General features: G+C 43.0%; 1 protein-coding gene across 2 annotated transcripts in view; it reads left to right on the top strand.

Annotated features, from left to right (window-relative positions):
* CCAR1 (cell division cycle and apoptosis regulator 1) overlaps nucleotides 1–19,698 on the top strand; it is a 93,118-nt gene extending 73,420 nt beyond the window's left edge. For both annotated transcript variants that reach the window (XM_056530322.1, XM_056530321.1), the window contains exons 21-25: nucleotides 2,247–2,393; nucleotides 5,119–5,239; nucleotides 5,337–5,522; nucleotides 12,578–12,783; nucleotides 19,307–19,698. In XM_056530322.1, coding sequence (XP_056386297.1) covers nucleotides 2,247–2,393; nucleotides 5,119–5,239; nucleotides 5,337–5,522; nucleotides 12,578–12,783; nucleotides 19,307–19,360 — 714 coding nt within the window. In that variant the 3' untranslated portion in view covers nucleotides 19,361–19,698. The remainder of the gene's footprint in view (nucleotides 1–2,246; nucleotides 2,394–5,118; nucleotides 5,240–5,336; nucleotides 5,523–12,577; nucleotides 12,784–19,306) is intronic.
* Nucleotides 19,699–19,901: the final 203 nt, after the last annotated feature.

Below are 19,901 nucleotides of genomic sequence, written 5' to 3'. Positions count from 1 at the left end.
CGCTGAAATTCCATAGGGTGAATTGTTCAGCAGAATCCCATTTAAAGCAGTGGGGGCTGTTGCTTAGGATTTTCCACATATATGTGAATGGGCCCTTACTGAGATTCAAAGAGGATTTCTACTCAAGAGTTAAATATTTTAATTTCTTCAGGTATTCAATATATTATATATTTCTTAGTTGTTTTTTGGGATTCATTCATTCAGTCAATTGCAGCTATATTGTCTCTTTTAAATTAGCTTCTAAGGAACTGATGAACAACTGTAATTTTGTCTGCATGTTCACACTACAGCAAAGTGACAACGTAACAAGAAGCTAATTCAAAGATGAAACACATTGCATTAAATAGTCCAAACACAAGCAGCTGCCAGGTCTGCAGAGCTCAGAAGGAGTAGACTGAGCTCCACGTTTATGTATTTGTGCAGCGTCTGGCAGTATCTTTTAGCATTTTTCCCCCCATTGTTATGAACTGGAAGAACAATAACTCACACTACCTCCTAATAAGCTCAAGAGGGGGTGAGACACTGTTGTATTGTGTATGTATCCTATCACCTGAGTAGTACCCATAAGAAATCTGGGAAGCCGCTGACTTTGCATATCTTACCTGTAGCAATATATTGTAGAGTTAACCAGGTCGGGTTTTGCACCTACCAGCATACCATAACACGTTCCTATATACCCATGAGGGGAATTCTTTTTCTTATAGCTAGCTAGACCATTTTAGATGTGTGTGTTTTTTCCCTATGATTGTGCCTGTACCATAACCCCTTAAAGGGGTACTCCGCCCCTAGACATCTTATCCCCTATTGGGGATAAGATGTCAGATCGCCGCGGTGCCGCTGCTGGGGAGCCCCGGGATCCCAGCTGCGGCACTGCGCTATCATTACAGCACAAATTACAGCGAGTTTGCTCTGTGCGTAATGACGGGCGATACAGGGGACGGAGCCGCGTGACGTCATGGCTCCGCCCCTTGTGACATCACGGCCCGTCCCCTTAATGCAAGTCTATGGCAAGGGGCGTGACGACCGCCGCGCCCTCTCCCATAGACTTGTATTGAAAGGGGCGGGCCGTGACGTAACGATGCTCCGGCCCCTGTATTGCGCGTCATTACGTGCAGAGCGAACTCGCTCTGTGCTGTAATGATAGCGCAGTGCCGCAGCAGGGATCCCGGGGGTCCCCAGCAGTGGCACCGCGGCGATCTGACATCTTATCCCCTATCCTTTGGATAGGGGATAACATGTCTAGGGGCAGAGTACCCCTTTAAGGACTCGGCCCATTTGGGCCTTAAGGACTCAGACAATTTTATTTTTACATCCACAGACTATTATGAGGGCTTCTTTTTTGACTGACCAGTTGTCCTTTGTAATGACATAACTCATTTTACCATAAAATGTATGGCGCAGCCCAAAAAATACTATTTTGCTGATTTTTTTTTTTATGTTCACGTCGTTCACCATACAAGATAATTATCATTATATTTTAATAGTTCGGATATTTACGCACGCGGCTACACCAAATACGTTTATTTAAAAAAAAAATTACACACTTTGCTGGTAAAATGGGGGAAAAGGGACAATTAAATTTTTATTGGGGGAGGGGATTTTTCAAAATTTTTTTTTTTACTTTTATTTTTTTATTTTTTGTTTTATTTTTACACTTTATTAGTCCCCATAGGGGACTATCTATAGCAATCACTTGATTGCTAATACTATTCAGTGCTATGCATAGGACATAACCCTGATCAGTGTTATCGGCTATCTTCTGCTCTGGTCTGCTCGATCTCAGACCAGAGCAGAAGACGCCGGGAGACTGATGGAGGCTGGTGAGGGGACCTCCGTCCACCATTACAGATGATCGGATCGCTTATGCAGCGCTGCGGGTGATCCAACCTTGCATTGACAGCACTCCCGCAGATGCCATGATCTGTATTGATCACGGCATCTGAGGGGTTAATGGCAGACATCCGTGTAAATATACGTCCTGGTGCGTTAAGTACCACTGCTCCAGGACGTAAATTTACATCCTGCGAGGTTAAGGGGTTCAAAACATATGTTGCTTGCAGACTCCTCACTGACCTGTTCCTATTCGCAAGTCAATGATAAATAATGTATTTTTTATTTTTTTCTTTGGTATTGAATTCAAGTCTGCTTACCCAGAGCTCCTCAGCCATGCGTAGACCTTAAAATGCTCACTGTCTTCAATAGCTTTTAGCACAATCACCCAGTTTGTCATATTTATGCTTTCACAGGAGAAAGAGAAGAAGCATATGATCACAGTCAATAAAGATCTTCTCATGGCATTTGTATATTTTGATCAAAGCCATTGTGGCTATTTATTGGAAAAGGATTTAGAGGAAATCATCTACACACTTGGACTGCATCTCTCGAGGGCTCAGGTACTTGATCTTTGTCTTCTATACTGAAAATATAGCTGATGGTCACCCATGTAGTAGGTCACCCACAATACAGGTGATCATATGAGCTTCTGACACTGGTAGCCCCCACAATGCGTTGTCATGCCACTAAACACATTTTCCCTCCAGAATTGAAGCATTATTCATTAAAATATATAGTTTCTGTGTAATGCGCAGGAGTGCAAGATTCTTTGGACCAAGAGATGCTCTTTGATCTGGTTAGTGAATGGAGGCTTGTTCTGGAAACATCATGTATTCCCTCCACATGCCCTAAAAGGGTATATCAAATTGAAGGCAGACAGTTTTAGAAGCTATGTAATCCTAAATCCCATTCAGAATTAATACTGAAAATCCATATACAGTAACTGGTTAAATGACCTCTGTCATTTCCTGAATGAGTTCGGTAGGTGGGCCCTGTTTTACATTGCGTTTTTTGTTAACATTTTACATATATGCTGGGAAAAGCTGCCAACGTATATGTTAAGCGGAGGACGTGACTAATGCCTAACTGCTTTGTGAATAGCTCACATTAGGGCCCATTCACACTACGGAATCTCCACACGGAGAAATTCCGCCAAAGACTTCAGGGACAGCAGGACCAACAGAACAAACCAGCACGAGGACTGCTTGTAAATACATAGGGGGAGATTTATCAAGATATGTCTGTTAGATCAAATTTCCACCTTTTTTTTTTTTTTAAATCTATACTTTGACTAGCGTGCACCTTATTCATCAATAATGAGCAGCGTAATGATGAATAAGGTGCAGCTCTCCTTTAGTGTATAACGTACACCTTTTCTAAATAAGAGTCAGACCAACAACCAGAGGCCTGGGTTCTCAACCCGTGGTACACGTACCTATAGGGGTACGCCACGGGTTGAGCGTTGGTATGCGAAAGCACCGACAAATACTGGCCATGCACTGGCAAGTACCTGTCAGCGCATAGCCGGGCAAACCTCCAGCTGTTGCAAAACTACAATTCTCAGCATGCAGTGACAGAAGGGCATGCTGGGACTTGTAGTTATGCAACAGCTGGAGGCACACTACTATAACTTTCAGCATGCCCTTTGGCTGTCCGTGCATGCTGGGGGTTGTACTTATGCAACAGCTGGAGGCACACTGGTTGCAAAACACAGTTTGTTACATAACTCAGTGTTTCCCACCCCGTGTGCTTCCAGCTGTTGCAAAACTAAAACTCCCAGCATGCATGATCTGTCAGTACATGCTGGGAGTTGTAGTTTTTCAACAACTGGAGGAGAACATATTGGGGACCACTGTGTAGTGGTCTCCAAACGGTGGCCCTCCAGATGTTGCAAGACTTTAACTTCAAGCATGCCCAGACTGCCTAGGCCTGCTGGGAGTTGTAGTTCGGCAACATCTGCAGGGCCAGATGTTACAGAACTACAACTCCCAGCATGCCTGGACTGTCTGGGCATGCTGAGAGTTCTAGTTTTGCAACATCTGGAAGAGCACAGATTGGAGACCACTGCACAGTGGTCTCCAAACTGTGGCCCTCCAGATGTTGCAAAACTAAAACTCCCAGCATGTCCAGACTGGGCATGCTGGGAGTTGTAGTTTTGAAACTCCTAGAAGCAGCAGCGAAGATTAGTGATGATCTTCACTGCTGCCTATGCCCCATTGCCTCCCCCATCCCCGGTTCTATAATTACCTGTTCCCGGGGTCCACGCTACTTCTGGCTCCTGCGGCGTCCTGTGCACTGTGCTGCGCAGCACAATGACGAGCGCCCAGTGACAGATCAGGATGCCGCCGGAGCCAGAAGTAGTGCGGACCCCAGGAACAGGTCATTATAAAACCGGGGATGGGGGAGGCAATGGGGTGGCGGTGGTGGTTGGACTAGGGAGGACCCTAGGACAGGCAGGGGGAGAGAAGCGGGGGCGGTGGCGGTCTCTGGCCCCGCTAAGGCCCCTGCAGTTCATTGATTTAAAGCGCTCGCTTTAAATCATTGATCTGCAGCGGCTTCCAAGGGGGGGGGGGGGGGAGGGAGAAATAGCCGTTAACTTATACTGGAATATCGGTATAAGTTATCGGCTATCGGGCTGGTAACAGCGGGACTTCTGCCAGTTAACCGGTGCGATGACGCTCATCGCCGGGTTAACTGAATGCTGTCTAGAGACGGCGGAATGCGCGAAGGACCTGCGCAATTCGACGTCTATAGACGGGATTCTGCAGGAAGGGGTTAAAAGTTGAATTGTGGAAGGTAGAAATTATTCTCACGCCTACTGGCAGGTGGTGTAGCTTTGCGCCTAAAAATTTACTTTGGGCACAAAATAGCGACTTTTGACAAAAGTCGCAAATGATAAATATTTGACCACTGTATGGTCAAAAAGAAAAAGTTCTACGGGCAGGCAAAAAGAGTAAAACGGTCTGTATCAAAGGGCGCATAAAAGTCTCAAAATATGCTGCTTGTGCCTGAACTGCGCCTAAACTCTAAAAGCAATGATAAATCTCCCCCATAGTCTCTATAGACAGCACTGCATTTCTAAGCGGATTTTTTTTGGTTTTTGTTTTTTGGCATACACAATGGCATAGTTCACTGCGTTGTGGCATGCAGCAAAATAAAACGGACTGTAGCGGAAACTGTAAAACAGAGACAAAAAAGTTGTGTGAACCCACCCTAAAAAACCTTCCAAACAACATACAGTTGTTTTGATGAGAATTGAATGATTCTCAATTTTTTTTCAAACAGGTGAAAAAACTCTTCAGTAAAGTATTGCTGAAAGAAACCTGCCACTACCGCAAGCTAACAGACACTTGTACTGATGATGGAAGCCATGAGGAGCTGGAGTCCATCCAGGATGACATTCTAGGTACTGCTCATGCACCTTATTTTGCTCAGTCTCTTCCTTCTTTCTTTCCACCCAGTGCTTACCAGCTAAACCTATGTTTTTATTACTTTCTTTCCAGGAAATCGATTGTTTTTGCCATCAAAAGTTGTAAGATCTGGAGTATCTGCTGAGGAAGAAAAAAGTGGCCTTATTGTCTACAAAGGTGCAATGGTCGATATTGGAAGTCTTTTGCAAAAATTAGAAAAGAGTGAAAAGGCTCGGGCTGAGTTAGAACAGAGGCTACAGACTATTCAGAGCAAAACAGGTACTAGAAGTCAGTAAAAGGGTAAATAAAAAATCATGCACCATACATTTAAATGGTTGCCTCTCCCCCTCCCCCATTTTAAAGCCTTTTTGTCTCATAGCATATTTGTAAATCACTTCATTTACTAAAATTTACCCCACAAAAACAGCTCTAAAGTCTTGGCCTCTATGGGTCTTCTTTATCTACACTTATTGTCTCTGGTAACAAAACAAAAAAAAACATGCAATGAGGGAGGGGCTTAGCATCTACTATGTTGGAGAGAGATCCTAAAAAAGTAATGTCTGCATACCTGCATTCTGAGCCAGTCTGCCTGCTGAAGATAATCCTCAAAGGTAAATCATGGCTTCCCTCTCTCACCACCAATAAAGCTTAGGGCAGTAGTCCCTTGTGTAAATATCAGTGTACCAACTGCAGTATGTCCAGTGTTGCAGTATAATCTCTTCCTCCCCTTCGGGGGCTTTGTAAACGCACATGGCCCCCGACTTCTATTTAAACCAAATTCTCGGGGGTAACAATTTTTTGGGGGGCTTTCTCCTATTACTCCTTGTGAAAATAAAAAATTTGGGGTAACACCAGCATTTTAGTGAAAACATTTTCACGTCCAACTTAAACAAAAGTTTGTCAATCAATTGTGGGGTGTTAAGGCTCACTGTACCCCTTGTTACATTCCTTGAGGGGTGTAGTTTCCCAAATAATGTGCCATGTGGGGTTTATTTTTTTTTCCTGTACTGGCAATATGGGGGCATCCTAAATGTGACATGTCCCCCAAAAACCATTTCAGCAAAAATGTTGCTCCTTCCCTTCTGAGCCCTCTAGTGCACCCACAGAGCACTTTACATCCACATATGAGGTATTTCCTTACTCGAGCGAAATGGGATTACAAATTTTGGGGGACATTTTCTCCTATTACCTCTTGTCAAAATGAAAAATATGGGGTAACACCAGTATTTTAGTGGGGGAAAAAAAGTATTTTCACGTCCCACTTAAACAAAAGTTCGTCAAACACCTGTGGGGTGTTAATGCTCAATGTAGCCCTTGTTATGTTCCTTGGGGTATAGTTTCCCAGATAGTGTGCCATGTGGTTTATTTTTTTTGCTGTTCTGAACAACAACTTTTAGGGGTGCCCGGACTCCTTGAGAAAGTCAGCGTGGTCTGACGAAGCGTCGGGGGGTGGATGGCTAGCACTAGATTTTAAATTGCAGCCGCATATGCCAGTAGTAACAATAAGTGAATGTCCACAGCTAACAGCTGATCATTACAGAACTACTCAGTATTCTCTTGGACCTACACAGTGACTTGACTGAGCTTAGGCTGTGTTTTTAATGAGCACACAACACTATTTTTTTGTCTCAATATTAGATTATTTTAAACGAATGAAATAAAGCATTGGAGTTTTTTAAATATAAACAAGGGGGGATTTCTAGTTTAGGGTTAACCCCTTTTGGGGGGGCACCTCTAAAAGTTGTTGTTCATATTAATGCCCTGGAATCCTCGGGGGTATTTGTTGTTACATTTTTTGCTGTTCTGACACCATGGGGGCTTCCTAAATGTGACATGCCCCTCAAAGACCATTTTAGCAAAATTGGCTCTCCAAAAGCCCATTGTCGCTCCTTCCCTTCTGAACCCTCTAGTGCACCCACAGAGCACTTTACATCCACATATATGAGGTATTTACTTACACAAGAGGAATTGGGTTACAAACTTTGGGGGAGGAGCTTTTTAACCTTTTACCCCTTGTAAGAATGAAAAAAAAAATGGGGCTACAAGAACATGTTAGTGTAAAAAATTTAGATTTTGAATTTTCTCCTTCAATTTGGTGCTATTCCTGTGAAACATCTAAAGGGTTAATAAACTTTCTGAATGTAATTTTGAATACTTTGAGGGTTACAGTTTTTATAATGGGGTCTATTATGGGGGATATCTAACATAAAGACCCTCAAATTAATATAAAAAATGAACTGGTCCCTGAAAAATTGGAAAATTGCTGCTAGACTTTGAAGCTCTCTAATGTCTTCTAAACGTAAAAACATATCATTTTTATGATGCCAACATAATGTAGACATATTGTATATGGGAATCAATATATCATTTATTAGGAATGTCCATTTTCCTTACAAGCAGAGAGATTCAAGTTTAGAAAAATGCTACATTTTCAAATTTTTCCTTAAATTTTAGAATATTTCACCAAGAAATGATGCAAGTATCGACGAAAATTTACCACTAACATAAAGTAGAATATGTCACGAAAAAACAATCTCTGAATCAACTTTATAAGTAAAAGGATCCCAGAGTTAATGCATAGTGTCAGAGGTCAGATTTGCAAAAAATGCTCCCGTCCTTAGAGTCAGAATGGGCTTCATCCCCAAGGGGTTAAATACCCACTGGCAGTTATCATTCAATGAGCTGCCAGGGATATATGTTACAGCAACACTTTCACCATGTATTGCACCCCATTCGTCAGTAATGAAGGTCACTGTGTTATCTGTGTTATAACTTCATTGTTGAAATCAAGCTTAATGTTAAATATAATCTATTACTGGTTAAAAACATGGAAGGTTTTGTTGGATTAGCCCTACAGAGAGGTGACAAGGTGATTTTCTGATTTTACTGCTGTTATTGAACTCCTGAGAGCCCTTTTTCATGGTGCACAGCTATTTTCCCTTCTCTCCATTTCAGGGTTTAGAACCATAGCTGGGCTGTTTGTCAGTAGTACACACAGGCACATCCTTTGCCCCAGCTGTCTGGCCAATCACAGCACCTACACCTTCTCTCTACTGCTGTAGTGGTGGTAAACATACACTGGACTAAAAAGGCTGGCACTGTTCTGGGGGTGATTTAACCCCTTAAGGACGCAGCCCATTTGGGCCTTAAGGACGCATAAAAGTTTATTTTTACGTTTTCATTTTTTCCTCCTCGCCTTCAAAAAATCATAACTTTTATATTTTCATCCACACACTAGTATGAGGGCTTGTTTTTTCTCCATTGTAATGCCATCACTCACTTTACCATAAAATGTATGGCGCAACCAAAAAAAAATACTATTTGTGTGGGGAAATTAAAAAGAAAACCGCAATTTTGCTAATTTTGGAAGGTTTTGTTTTCACGCCGTCCAATTTACGGTAAAAATGACATGTGTTCTTTATTCTTTGGGTCAATATGATTAAAATGATACCCGTGATAACATACTTTTCTACTACTGTTGCACTTAAAAAAAAATCACAAACTTTTTAACCAAATTAGTACATTTGAAGACCTATAACTTTTTCATTTTTCCGTATAAGCGGCAGTATTAGGGCTCATTTTTTGCGCCGTGATCTGTACTTTTTATTGATACCATATTTGCTTATATAAAACTTTTTAATACATTTTTTATAAAAAATTTTTGGAATGAAATGTTATAAAAAGCAGCTATTTTGGCCTTTTTTTTTTTTTTTTACCTTCACGACGTTCACCGTACGGTATCATTAACATTTAATTTTAATAGTTCAGATATTTACGCACACGGCGATACCAAATATGTATATTAAATATTTTTTTTAACACTTTTGGGGGTGAAATAGGGAAAATTGGGCAATTTACGTTTTTATTGGGGGAGGGGGTTTTTCACATTTTTTTTTTTTTACTTTTATTTTTACACTTTAATAGTCCCCATAGGGGACTATTTAAAGTAATCATTCGATTGCTAATCCTGTTCAGTGCTATGTATAGGACATAGCACTGATCAGGGTTATCGGTCATCTTCTGCTCTGGTCTGCGGGAAGGCAGATCAGAGCAGAAGACTCCCGGAAGACAGCGGAGGCAGGTGAGGGGACCTCCCGCTGCAGTGCTGGATGATCGGATCGCCGCGGCAGCGCTGCGGGCGATCCGATCATCCATTTAAGTGACCGCGATGCTGCAGATGCTGTGATCTGTATTGATCACGGCATCTGAGGGATTAATGGCGGACATCCGCGGGATCGCGGATGTCCGCCATTACCGGCGGGTCCCTGGCTGCGATCAACAGCCGAGACCTGCCGCGCATGATCCGGGCATCCGATGCCCGCGGTTATGCTTAGGACGTAAATGTACATCCTGGTGAATTAAGTACCACGTCACCAGGACGTACATTTACGGCGCTCGTCGTTAAAAAGTACACTGCTATATGGGGCATGTAGAGGGAGAACGGGTTACTGATGCACTTGTTTTGCAGGTGCTATGTCAGCAGTAAGGAAATAAACAGGCAACACAGCAAAGAAGGGGTTACACTAAGCACTGAAATGAAGGAAGCCTTGAAAAACCTCATAACCTGTGAAGAGGAAGAGTGGTTTTATTTAGAAAAAGCCTCTGGAAAATGAAAGAAGCAATCTGTTTGGTTGCTATGGGCAACTGCTCCACTTTTCCTCTATACAGGTTTTGATAAATTTCCCCTATGTTCCTATCTTAGTCCCTCTGTTCGAGAGACAGACTGCTGTTTATTGTTTGTTTTCAGGCTCCGTTTGCACAGTAGTAGTGGCCAAGATTTTAGAGCATTTATTCTGGGGTAAGAAGTTATTATTGGTAAATTAAGTGATTTACAAATATGTTAGGAATCACATTAAATCACAAGTTGTGTTGAAATTACAATGACCATTTAAACAAATTCTGAAACATTGTTACTCTGCCCATTAAGCCTCATTGTAAGGAAACACTTTACAGAGATTACTTTTTAAATGGTACCTGTCACCATCAATGAAATTTAATATATTATCGATTAGCCAAATTAATAACTTTTCTGGTGTACTTCTTAATAACATTTTGTAACCTTATTTGTTAAATTGACCCCTAAAAGTTTGGCCACTATATATATGGTCTTATAAGAGGCCTAGGATAAGAAGGACTGTTGTGTTATCATCAGCGGAAGGGAGGACTCTCTGTCCCGAATTTGCTAAAATATTACTACGCTGCCCGTATTGCCCAACTTGCCCTTATTCATGCCAAAGTTAATACTCCTAGATGGGTTGATTTGGAGGAATCGCTGGTCACCCCCCCACTCGTTACCCGCACTAATGTGGACCACATCCCCTATTTCTGCTCTTCTCCCGTCCTCTGCTGTAGTGGTCTTGCATGCTCTCTCTCTCTGACGTCAGGTTCGCTTTAAACTTTCTCTGCAGTCTGTCCCCTCTCCACTACTTCCTTTTCTGCATAATCCGTCTTTTCCCCCCCGGCGGATAACCCGTCTACATGACATTTTAGTCTGTCACTCACTCCCTACATTAACTAACTTGGTTCACCGTCATACAGTACCCGACAGGGAATTATTTAGGGCAAGACAAATCACGTCCTTTTAAACATCACTACATCCTGGGTCACCCCCACCTCATTTGAACGGCACATGCTGTACTCCCCTGACTTGTCGGGTTTAATTTCTTTGTTGTATGCACACTTCAACTCTCCACCACAGGACACCAAGCTAAAGTTTATGCTGGACTGGGAGGGGGATACTCACTCAATTCTCTCAGTGGCTCAGTGGAAGGATTGTTGCACCACTATTAGTAAGGGCAGTTGGCAGGTTTCCTTGATGGAAACCTCACTACGGATTCTGCACCTCTCCTGTAGAGTACCAACATTCCTCCATACCATTTATCCATACCATTTGTCTCTCCGTTGTGCTTCCGTGGATGTGGCTTTAGGGGCTCCATGTACCACACTTGGTGGAGCTGCCCTGTGGTGGCTAGGTTGTGGACACAGGTCCTAGATCTGCTGACATCTTTCCTTCCTTGTAGAGTGCCACGTACCCCTTCCTACTGCTTGTTGAGCCACAAGCCCTCTAGAATGCAATATCATCCATTCAAACTTTCCCAGTATGTGTTGTTAGCTACACGCATTCACATCGCCACTCGTTGGCGGACACCTATCCTACACTCCCACATGGTGGTGGAGCGGATCAATACCATTATGTTGAATGAAAAATTGTCGGCTATTAGGGAGGATAGGGTGGACCATTTTAACTTACTATGGGACCCTTGGATCTCCTCACTCTGCCTAGACATCCGCCATCATCTCTCTTTATTGAATCGTGGATGTCTTTGTGGGGGACTGTGGAGGGGGGGGGGGTGTAATACTTTTGGTTATATGTATTGTCATACCTTTTTATTACACACTGGAGGTGAGCTGGCAATAGTTCTCCTTGATTGGCTGTTTTCTTGGCTCTGTACCTTTTTATTTTACATATGCAATCCTTCTTTTATTGTACTGTAACACTACCTGTGTACCTGGTTGTTAAGTTCTCAGTTGGGTCTTTGGACCGATTTCTTTTTGTACTACAGTATTGTACTTATGCTATCTTTGATGTACCCAATAAAGCTTCACTGTTGGATGGTTAAAAGTTTGGCCACCATGGGTCCTCCTTCTAGTCCTGCTAGCAGGTTGTCTTCTGCAACAGCCGAAAGCTGTCCAGGCGTTCTGAGATTTGTAGTTTTGCAACAGCTGGAGGCACCCTGGTTTGGAAACACTGCCGCAAAGCCATGATGCCTCCAGTGCATAGTGCTGAATAATGTGATAAATATTGTGCTGGATATTTCTGCTCCCTTTTCCAGCTGCTGGGCAGATCTGAGCCGACTTTAGAGTTCAGTGCCGAGAGCTTTTTTTGGGGGGAGGGGGGGATGTAACTTGTTTTAATTAAATTGTTTTAAGTAAAAAAATATACAGGCCATACAGTAACACATTACTTGTGTGTATTGTGATAACTTGGTAAGATAATACATTGTGTGGTTTTACATAAAACTGTAGATGACCTGACTAAATTATATTACACCACCATCAATTGTGCCAGATAACCATGTCAGCGTTGCTTTATCTAACACACTTGTTTCTGCTATGTCTGCACGAGCACAAGTAGATTTGTATGTATAAGTGCCATTCAATATGATCCCGTCACAATGAAAAATAAGTCCCGGCTGTGTCTGTATTATTAGCAGAGTCTGGTTTGCAAGTTTTATGAGCTTCAAAAATTCTTTGTGTAGATGATTCATTGTCAGTCTGTAAATCCATTGGTTTTTATGTCTTGCCTTTTAACAAAACTCTTTTATTTGTTGCAGAGGAAGATGAAAAGTCAATTTCTCAGTTAGAGGTTTCTAATAAAAGTTTGTCTGGAGAGCTGAAAGACACAAAATGTGATCTTGGCCGCTTACGTGAGAGTCTGAAAGCCCTGGAAGACACAAACTGTCAGTATGAGGACCAACTAAATAAAACCCTGAAAGACCTGTCTGCCACAATGGAGGGGATCCAGAGTGTTCTCAACAAGGTATACCCGATGTACTGCTGTCACACTGCTGCTGAGCTCCATACCATTCAGTGCCAAACAATGGAGCCGAGCCGACCCTTAGCACAACAGACACTGCCAGGTCCCGACGTATCCTACTGACTTTATTGGGGTCTGTCAGGTGTCCGGTATTTCAGATGAGACGAGCAGCATTTTTTTTCTCTGCTCATCTCCTGTCCTTTCAATGGTTGAGCGATGGAGCTTCTTTTAGTGGTGCTTAAAGGGGTACTCCGGTGAAAAACTTCTTTTTTTTTTTTTTTTTTTTAATCAACTGGTGCCAGAACGTTAAACAGATTTATAAATTACTTCTATTTAAAAAATCTTAACCCTTCCAGTACTTATCATTATGCTGTATGCTCTACAGGAAGTTCTTTTCCTGTTTAATTTATTTTCTGTCTGACCACAGTGCTCTCTGCTGATATAGCAAACCTCTCCTGCTCTTGACAGTTCCTGACATGGACAGAGTTGTCAGCAGAGAGCACTGTGGTGAGACAGAAAAGAAATTCAAAAAGAAAAGAACTTCCTGTGAAGCATACAGCAGCTAAGTACTGGAAGGATTAAGCTTTTTAAATAGAAGTAATTTACAAATCTGTTTAAGGATCTGGCATCAGTTCATTTAAAAAGTACCCCTTTAATGGCAGTGTGAACCTAGCTTAAATTTTATGGTGACTTGTCACAGTGACAGACCCCATTCATTTAGGTATCCTGTAATATTCGGTCCTCAGGCTGCGGGAAAAATAATAAAGCAGTGTACTTACCAAGCAAACTCCCCCACTGCTATATTCCCAAGCGCTCTGTCTCCACTGCAGTCCTCTTTTTCCTCCTTCCATACATACCGTGCAGATTGGCTGAGCGGGCACTTCCTATCACTATTCTGGGTTTGTTATTTTCAGGTAAGCCTCATATGAAACCTGCCTGACACGCTCCCTCCATGCATCTCTATTGGACAGCCGGCGATACATGGACGTGGTCTCTGGCTCTCCCATAGAGATGCGCGGAGGTGGCATTTCGACCACCGCTTTGTGCTGTGGTCAACACAGCTCTTTTTATGTGTAGGCGGGAGGCCGGGCAGGAGATCGCGGGTGGTTCCCAGCAGTCGGACCCCCCTGAGATCAGACTTTTATGCCCTATCCTTTGGATAATGAATACATTTTACTAAATTGGCTTACTCCTTTAATGACCATTATTTTCAGAAACCCACTGCAACAAGTTCAAAGAGGGTTGGGGCCCCAAGTTTTAGAGATAGATGTAGGTGTCTAAGGCCACATCTACCTCTAGAACTGGAGGCAGTGGGCTTCTGAAAACAATGGTCATTAATGGGAGTAATGGTAACAGCGACGATTGAGCTATACTGTTTACTTCTGTTATCTGGACAAAACACCTGACAAAGCAGCTGCACAATATTTTCTGACCACTCCATCAGCTAACTTCTCTTATAGACCCTACAAAGATTGTAAACTGGAGCTACCCTTTAAAGGGGTACTCAATCCGAAAACTGGGTGTGGGCTGCAGGGGATTGTGGTGTCACGGCCACACCCCCTCAATGCAAGTCTATGAGAGGGGGCGTGGCAGCCTCCCATAGGCTTGCATTGAGGGGGTGTGGTGTGACATCACACGGGGCGTGGCCATGACATCACAATGCCCGCACCCAGCATTCAGAACAAAATGTTTTGAACGCTGGGGCAGGGGAGTACCCCTTTAAAGTTTTATCGTGTACAGAGTTACTGTTTGTGGCACACAAAATGCATTGTAAGCAAACTTAAAGGGGTACTCTGGTGGAAAACTTTTTTTTTTTATTTTTTTTTATGAACTGGTGCCAGAAAGTTGAACAGATTTGTAAATGACTTCTATTAAAAAAAATCTTTAATCCTTCCATTACTTATTAGCAGCAGTATGCTACAGAGGAAATTCTTAGCTTTTTGAATTTCTTTTTTGCCTTGTCCACAGTGCTCTCTGCTGACACCTCTGTCTGTGTCAGGAACTGTCCAGAGCAGCATAGGTTTGCTATGAGGATTTTCTCCTGCTCTGGACAGTTCTTGATACGGGCATCAGGTGTCAGCAGAGAGCCCTGTGGACAAGACAAAAAAAAAAGAATTCAAATTCAAAAAGCAAAGAATTTCCTCTGTAGCATACAGCTGCTAAAAGGTACTGGAAGGTTAAAGATTTTTTTAATAGAAGTCATTTACAAATCTGTTTAACTTTCTGGCACCAGTTGATTTGGAAAGAAAAATGTTTTCCACTGGAGTACCTCTTTAAGAGTATTCTCTTACGTTTCTAATGTATGTTGTCAATTTTTCATGACCTGCAGGTGTCGCTGTTTCAACAACTTTCATGAAACTGTACACTTTGTGTCTTATACTTAAAGGGAGGCAACAGTTTCTAGCCATGAACCAAATTCGCATCAGTTCTACTTTAGTGTCTTCACAATTACTTGTATGTCTGTGAAGCTGGAACTGACCAGTCAACTTAACTTGATAATCTAGAGCAGTGTTTCCCAACCAGGGTGCCTCCAGCTGTTGCAAAACTACAACTCCCAGCATGCCTGGACAGCCGAAGGCACCCTGGTTGGGAAACACTGCTCTAGTTATTCTGCCAGTCAGCACATTATATGAACATGCATAGGTTACTTTTACTGTCTACATTCTGACACTCATCAGTGACCGTTCATAAAATTATAGATCCAATATAAAAATAAGGAAAGCAGGGTCCTTTCTCCATGGACCATGGGCCTTTTTTTTTTTCTTAAATATATTGAGGAATGATAAACCAATACATAGGACTATGGCTCTCACTTGTCTGCTTGAGAGCTGATGCTTGTGTTTATTGCGTGCAGCATCTTTTTTATCTAATTCTCTGCCTTCAGTTTTGTAGGACTTCCTTCTAAATGACATCAATGCTGCATATGGGTGATGAAGCGGAGTAACAAATATTAGAAATGCGTATGGTTAGAGCATAACTCGAAAGATGCTCCAGTATGATATTTTTTTTTTTAAATCAACTGGTGCCAGAAAGTTAAACAGATTTGTAAATTACTTCTATTTAAAAATCTTAATCCTTCCAGTACTTATCAGCTTCTGTATGTTTCACAGGAAGTTCTTTTCTTTTTGAATTTCTTTTCTGTCTGACCACAGTGCTCTCTGTTGACACTTCTGTCCATTTTAGGAACTGTCCAGAGTAGGAGCAAATGTGCTCTGTACAGTTCCTGACATGGACAGAGGTGTCAGCAGAGAGCACTATGTTCAGGACAGAAAAGAAATTCAAAAATAAAAGAACTTCCTGTGAAACATACAGAAGCTGATAAGTACTGGAAGGATTAAGATTTTTTAATAGAAGTAATTTACAAATCTGTTTAACTTTCTGGCACCAGTTGATTTAAACAAATATATATTTTCCAGAGGAGTACTCCTTTAAATCTCCTGGCAACCTTGTAGCCTGTGACTTGTTCAAGACTAAAGTGATGTAGATTTGAAGGTCTCATAGACTTGCATGGGACTTCGGCAGTTCTGTAGCCTCATTGCTGTAGTCTCAGGCTACAAAGGCTACTGGAGTTACACTTTAAAGGGGTATTCCACTGGGAAACATTTTTTTTTAAATCAACTGATGCCAGAAAGTTAAACAGATTTGTAAATTACTTCTATTTAAAAATCTTAATCCTTCCAGTACTTATCAGCTGCTAAATACTACAGAGGAAATTCTTTTCTTTTTGAATTTCCTTCCTGTCTGACCACAGTGCTCTCTGCTGACACCTCTGTCTGCGTGAGGAACTGTCCAGAGTAGGAGCAAATTGCCATAGAAAACCTTTCCAGCTCTGGACAGTTCCTGACATGGACAGAGGCGTCAGCAGAGAGCACTGTGGTCAGACAGAAAGGAAATTCAAAAAGAAAAGAACTTCCTGTGGATCATACAGCAGCTGATAAGTACTGGAAGGATTAGGATTTTTAAATAGAAGTAATTTACAAATCTGTTTAACTTTCTGGCACCAGTTGCTTTAAAAAAAAAAAAAAAATGAGTACCCCTTTAACTCATTTGGTGTGACTGCTTCCAAATCGATTTCCCTTGTTCTGGTGGTAGCACATGTATCAAAACTTGTTCAACCAGCGCCAATCTATTACTGAGCTAAAGCCATTATAGTGCATGCACATTTCCTGGTTTATCCTGATGGCAGGGGAAAGAATCCAGAATCGGCACCAAGATATTAACAATGGATACTGTAAATCCTGTAAGATGCAAGGTAGAGACAGCAGGAATTGGACTTGTTTGTCCAGAACATTCTACAAAATGAAAGTTTAGATTGACATGTGGAGAATGCGGAGGCCAGAACAACCCCTGGAACTCTTTATGTCCCTTAAACTGTTTATTAGCAATGTTGGCAGTGCAGCAGGGAACTTCATCCTGCCGATAGAGACCACTGGCGTTGGGGAATACTATTGATAAGTACCACCTTCCTAAACATTGCTGCAAGTCCGGAGCACCACTTCATGTCAAAGTAACAAGCACATGAATGCTGTGACCCATGGTTTACAGACAGAACTTTGCCCAGAACACACAGACTCTCATAGCTTATTTTAGTGCAACCTATTCTATATTTGATAGGTATGAATCCATGCATAATGGAAACACCCCATCTCCATTTTGGAGATTCTCTCACCTGGTCAGCCAGCCAAAAAATTAGTTTCAGAAAGTAGGCATGACATCTGAAACTCACAGCATTTGACAGCTGCAACTTATCATTTCTTCCAAGAGTGAGAACTTGTTCATCTCCACTAAACCCAAACTGGGTTATAGTGCCGGTGAAGCTGATTAAATAGAGGTATACCATGTATCTGTGGTCTGGTCCCGGACATCCAGGCTGTTTACTTTCACCATTGCTAACACCCAATGGAGCAATGGAAGCGGGAACCAGTATACAAAGCTTCCCCTCATGTGCCCGCTGGTCCCCTCATGCTCTCATGTGCCCGCTGGTCCCCTCATGCTCTCATGTGCCCGCTGGTCCCCTCATGCTCTCATGTGCCCGCTGGTTCCCCTCATGCTCTCATGTGCCCGCTGGTTCCCCTCATGCTCTCATGTGCCCGCTGGTTCCCCTCATGCTCTCATGTGCCCGCTGGTTCCCCTCATGCTCTCATGTGCCCGCTGGTTCCCCTCATGCTCTCATGTGCCCGCTGGTTCCCCTCATGCTCTCATGTGCCCGCTGGTTCCCCTCATGCTCTCATGTGCCCGCTGGTTCCCCTCATGCTCTCATGTGCCCGCTGGTTCCCCTCATGCTCTCATGTGCCCGCTGGTTCCCCTCATGCTCTCATGTGCCCGCTGGTTCCCCTCATGCTCTCATGTGCCCGCTGGTTCCCCTCATGCTCTCATGTGCCCGCTGGTTCCCCTCATGCTCTCATGTGCCCGCTGGTTCCCCTCATGCTCTCATGTGCCCGCTGGTTCCCCTCATGCTCTCATGTGCCCGCTGGTTCCCCTCATGCTCTCATGTGCCCGCTGGTTCCCCTCATGCTCTCATGTGCCCGCTGGTTCCCCTCATGCTCTCATGTGCCCGCTGGTTCCCCTCATGCTCTCATGTGCCCGCTGGTTCCCCTCATGCTCTCATGTGCCCGCTGGTTCCCCTCATGCTCTCATGTGCCCGCTGGTTCCCCTCATGCTCTCATGTGCCCGCTGGTTCCCCTCATGCTCTCATGTGCCCGCTGGTTCCCCTCATGCTCTCATGTGCCCGCTGGTTCCCCTCATGCTCTCATGTGCCCGCTGGTTCCCCTCATGCTCTCATGTGCCCGCTGGTTCCCCTCATGCTCTCATGTGCCCGCTGGTTCCCTCATGCTCTCATGTGCCCGCTGGTCCCCTCATGCTCTCATGTGCCCGCTGGCTTCATAAATATTCATAGACCTTTCGCTCTTGTGGGCATATGAGAGCAGAAGGGGACCACAGATCTAGAGTTATACCTCTTTAAAATCAGGTTCACCCGCATTATAACCAGGTGTATTGGGTTTAGTGCAGGTAAACGGCCATCAGTTTCCCTTTAAAGGGGCGCTAAGACATCTTATGCCCTATCCAAAGGATAGGGGATAAAATGCCTGATTGCGGGGGTCTGTGATCGGCAGTCATCAGACCCGGAGCGAACATGCTTTGGGGGCTGATGGTAACGGGGTGCTGCATGAAAGATCACGAGGGTCCCCAGTGGCGGGACCCCCGCAATCAGGCATCTTATCCCCTATTCTTTGGATAGGGGATAAGATGTCTTAGCGCCGGAGTACCCCTTTAAGGGAACACATCTTGACACGTAACATTGTAACAAGATTATCATTGTTTACTTCACCTGTCAGTGTTTGTTATATTTGACTATGTTATTTGGGCACCATACTGTGTGGAACCAACATATGGGGCCTTATCACTCCTACTAGGAACAGCCCCATCAGCACATGTGACTACCTTCAGAGTATTCTGGGTTATCTTTTTTTCTTCTGTGTATGATCATACTGTCCTATCCTTACTGAAATGTTTCTCATATTCACAGAATCCAGCAACATCTGAAGATCAGAAGGTAAAGGAAAATGGAGCCAGCTTTTGATGTATCTTTCCCTCCTGTGTTGGAGAGAGAATAATAATGTTAAATAATATAATCCAAATCTTGGTTTAGGAGTGAAGAGAGGTGGGATGTAGTTTTACTTGCTATTTAATGGAAAGAAGTTGTGTATATAGTTTTATGAATGTGTGATGAGCCGCCTCTACATCATTGCCTGCAACTGACAAGACAAAAGCAGAATATACATATTTTGGAATTAAGGAAACGCTTCATGTCAGCAAAATAACTAAATAGATTGTGTAATAAAATGGATCCTCTATATATTTTTCCTTTTGTTATCCCTTTCACTTTTTATGTACATATTAAAAAGAAATCTAAAAATCGATAGTGTTTGTTTCTTTTTATCTGTTCTTTTATTAGAAGGTCTGTAAAGGCAGGAGACTCCCTACTGAGCACTGATCATGTGTGTAAAGCTTATTCATCACAACTAGAGATGAGCGAACTTACAGTAAATTCGATTCGTCACGAACTTCTCGGCTCGGCAGTTGATGACTTATCCTGCATAAATTAGTTCAGCTTTCAGGTG

Source organism: Hyla sarda, chromosome 7, assembly GCF_029499605.1.
Source record: "Hyla sarda isolate aHylSar1 chromosome 7, aHylSar1.hap1, whole genome shotgun sequence".
Classification (NCBI taxonomy): domain Eukaryota; kingdom Metazoa; phylum Chordata; class Amphibia; order Anura; family Hylidae; genus Hyla; species Hyla sarda.
Note: the sequence above shows the minus strand (reverse complement) of the source record. Positions and strands in the feature narration are given on the sequence as shown.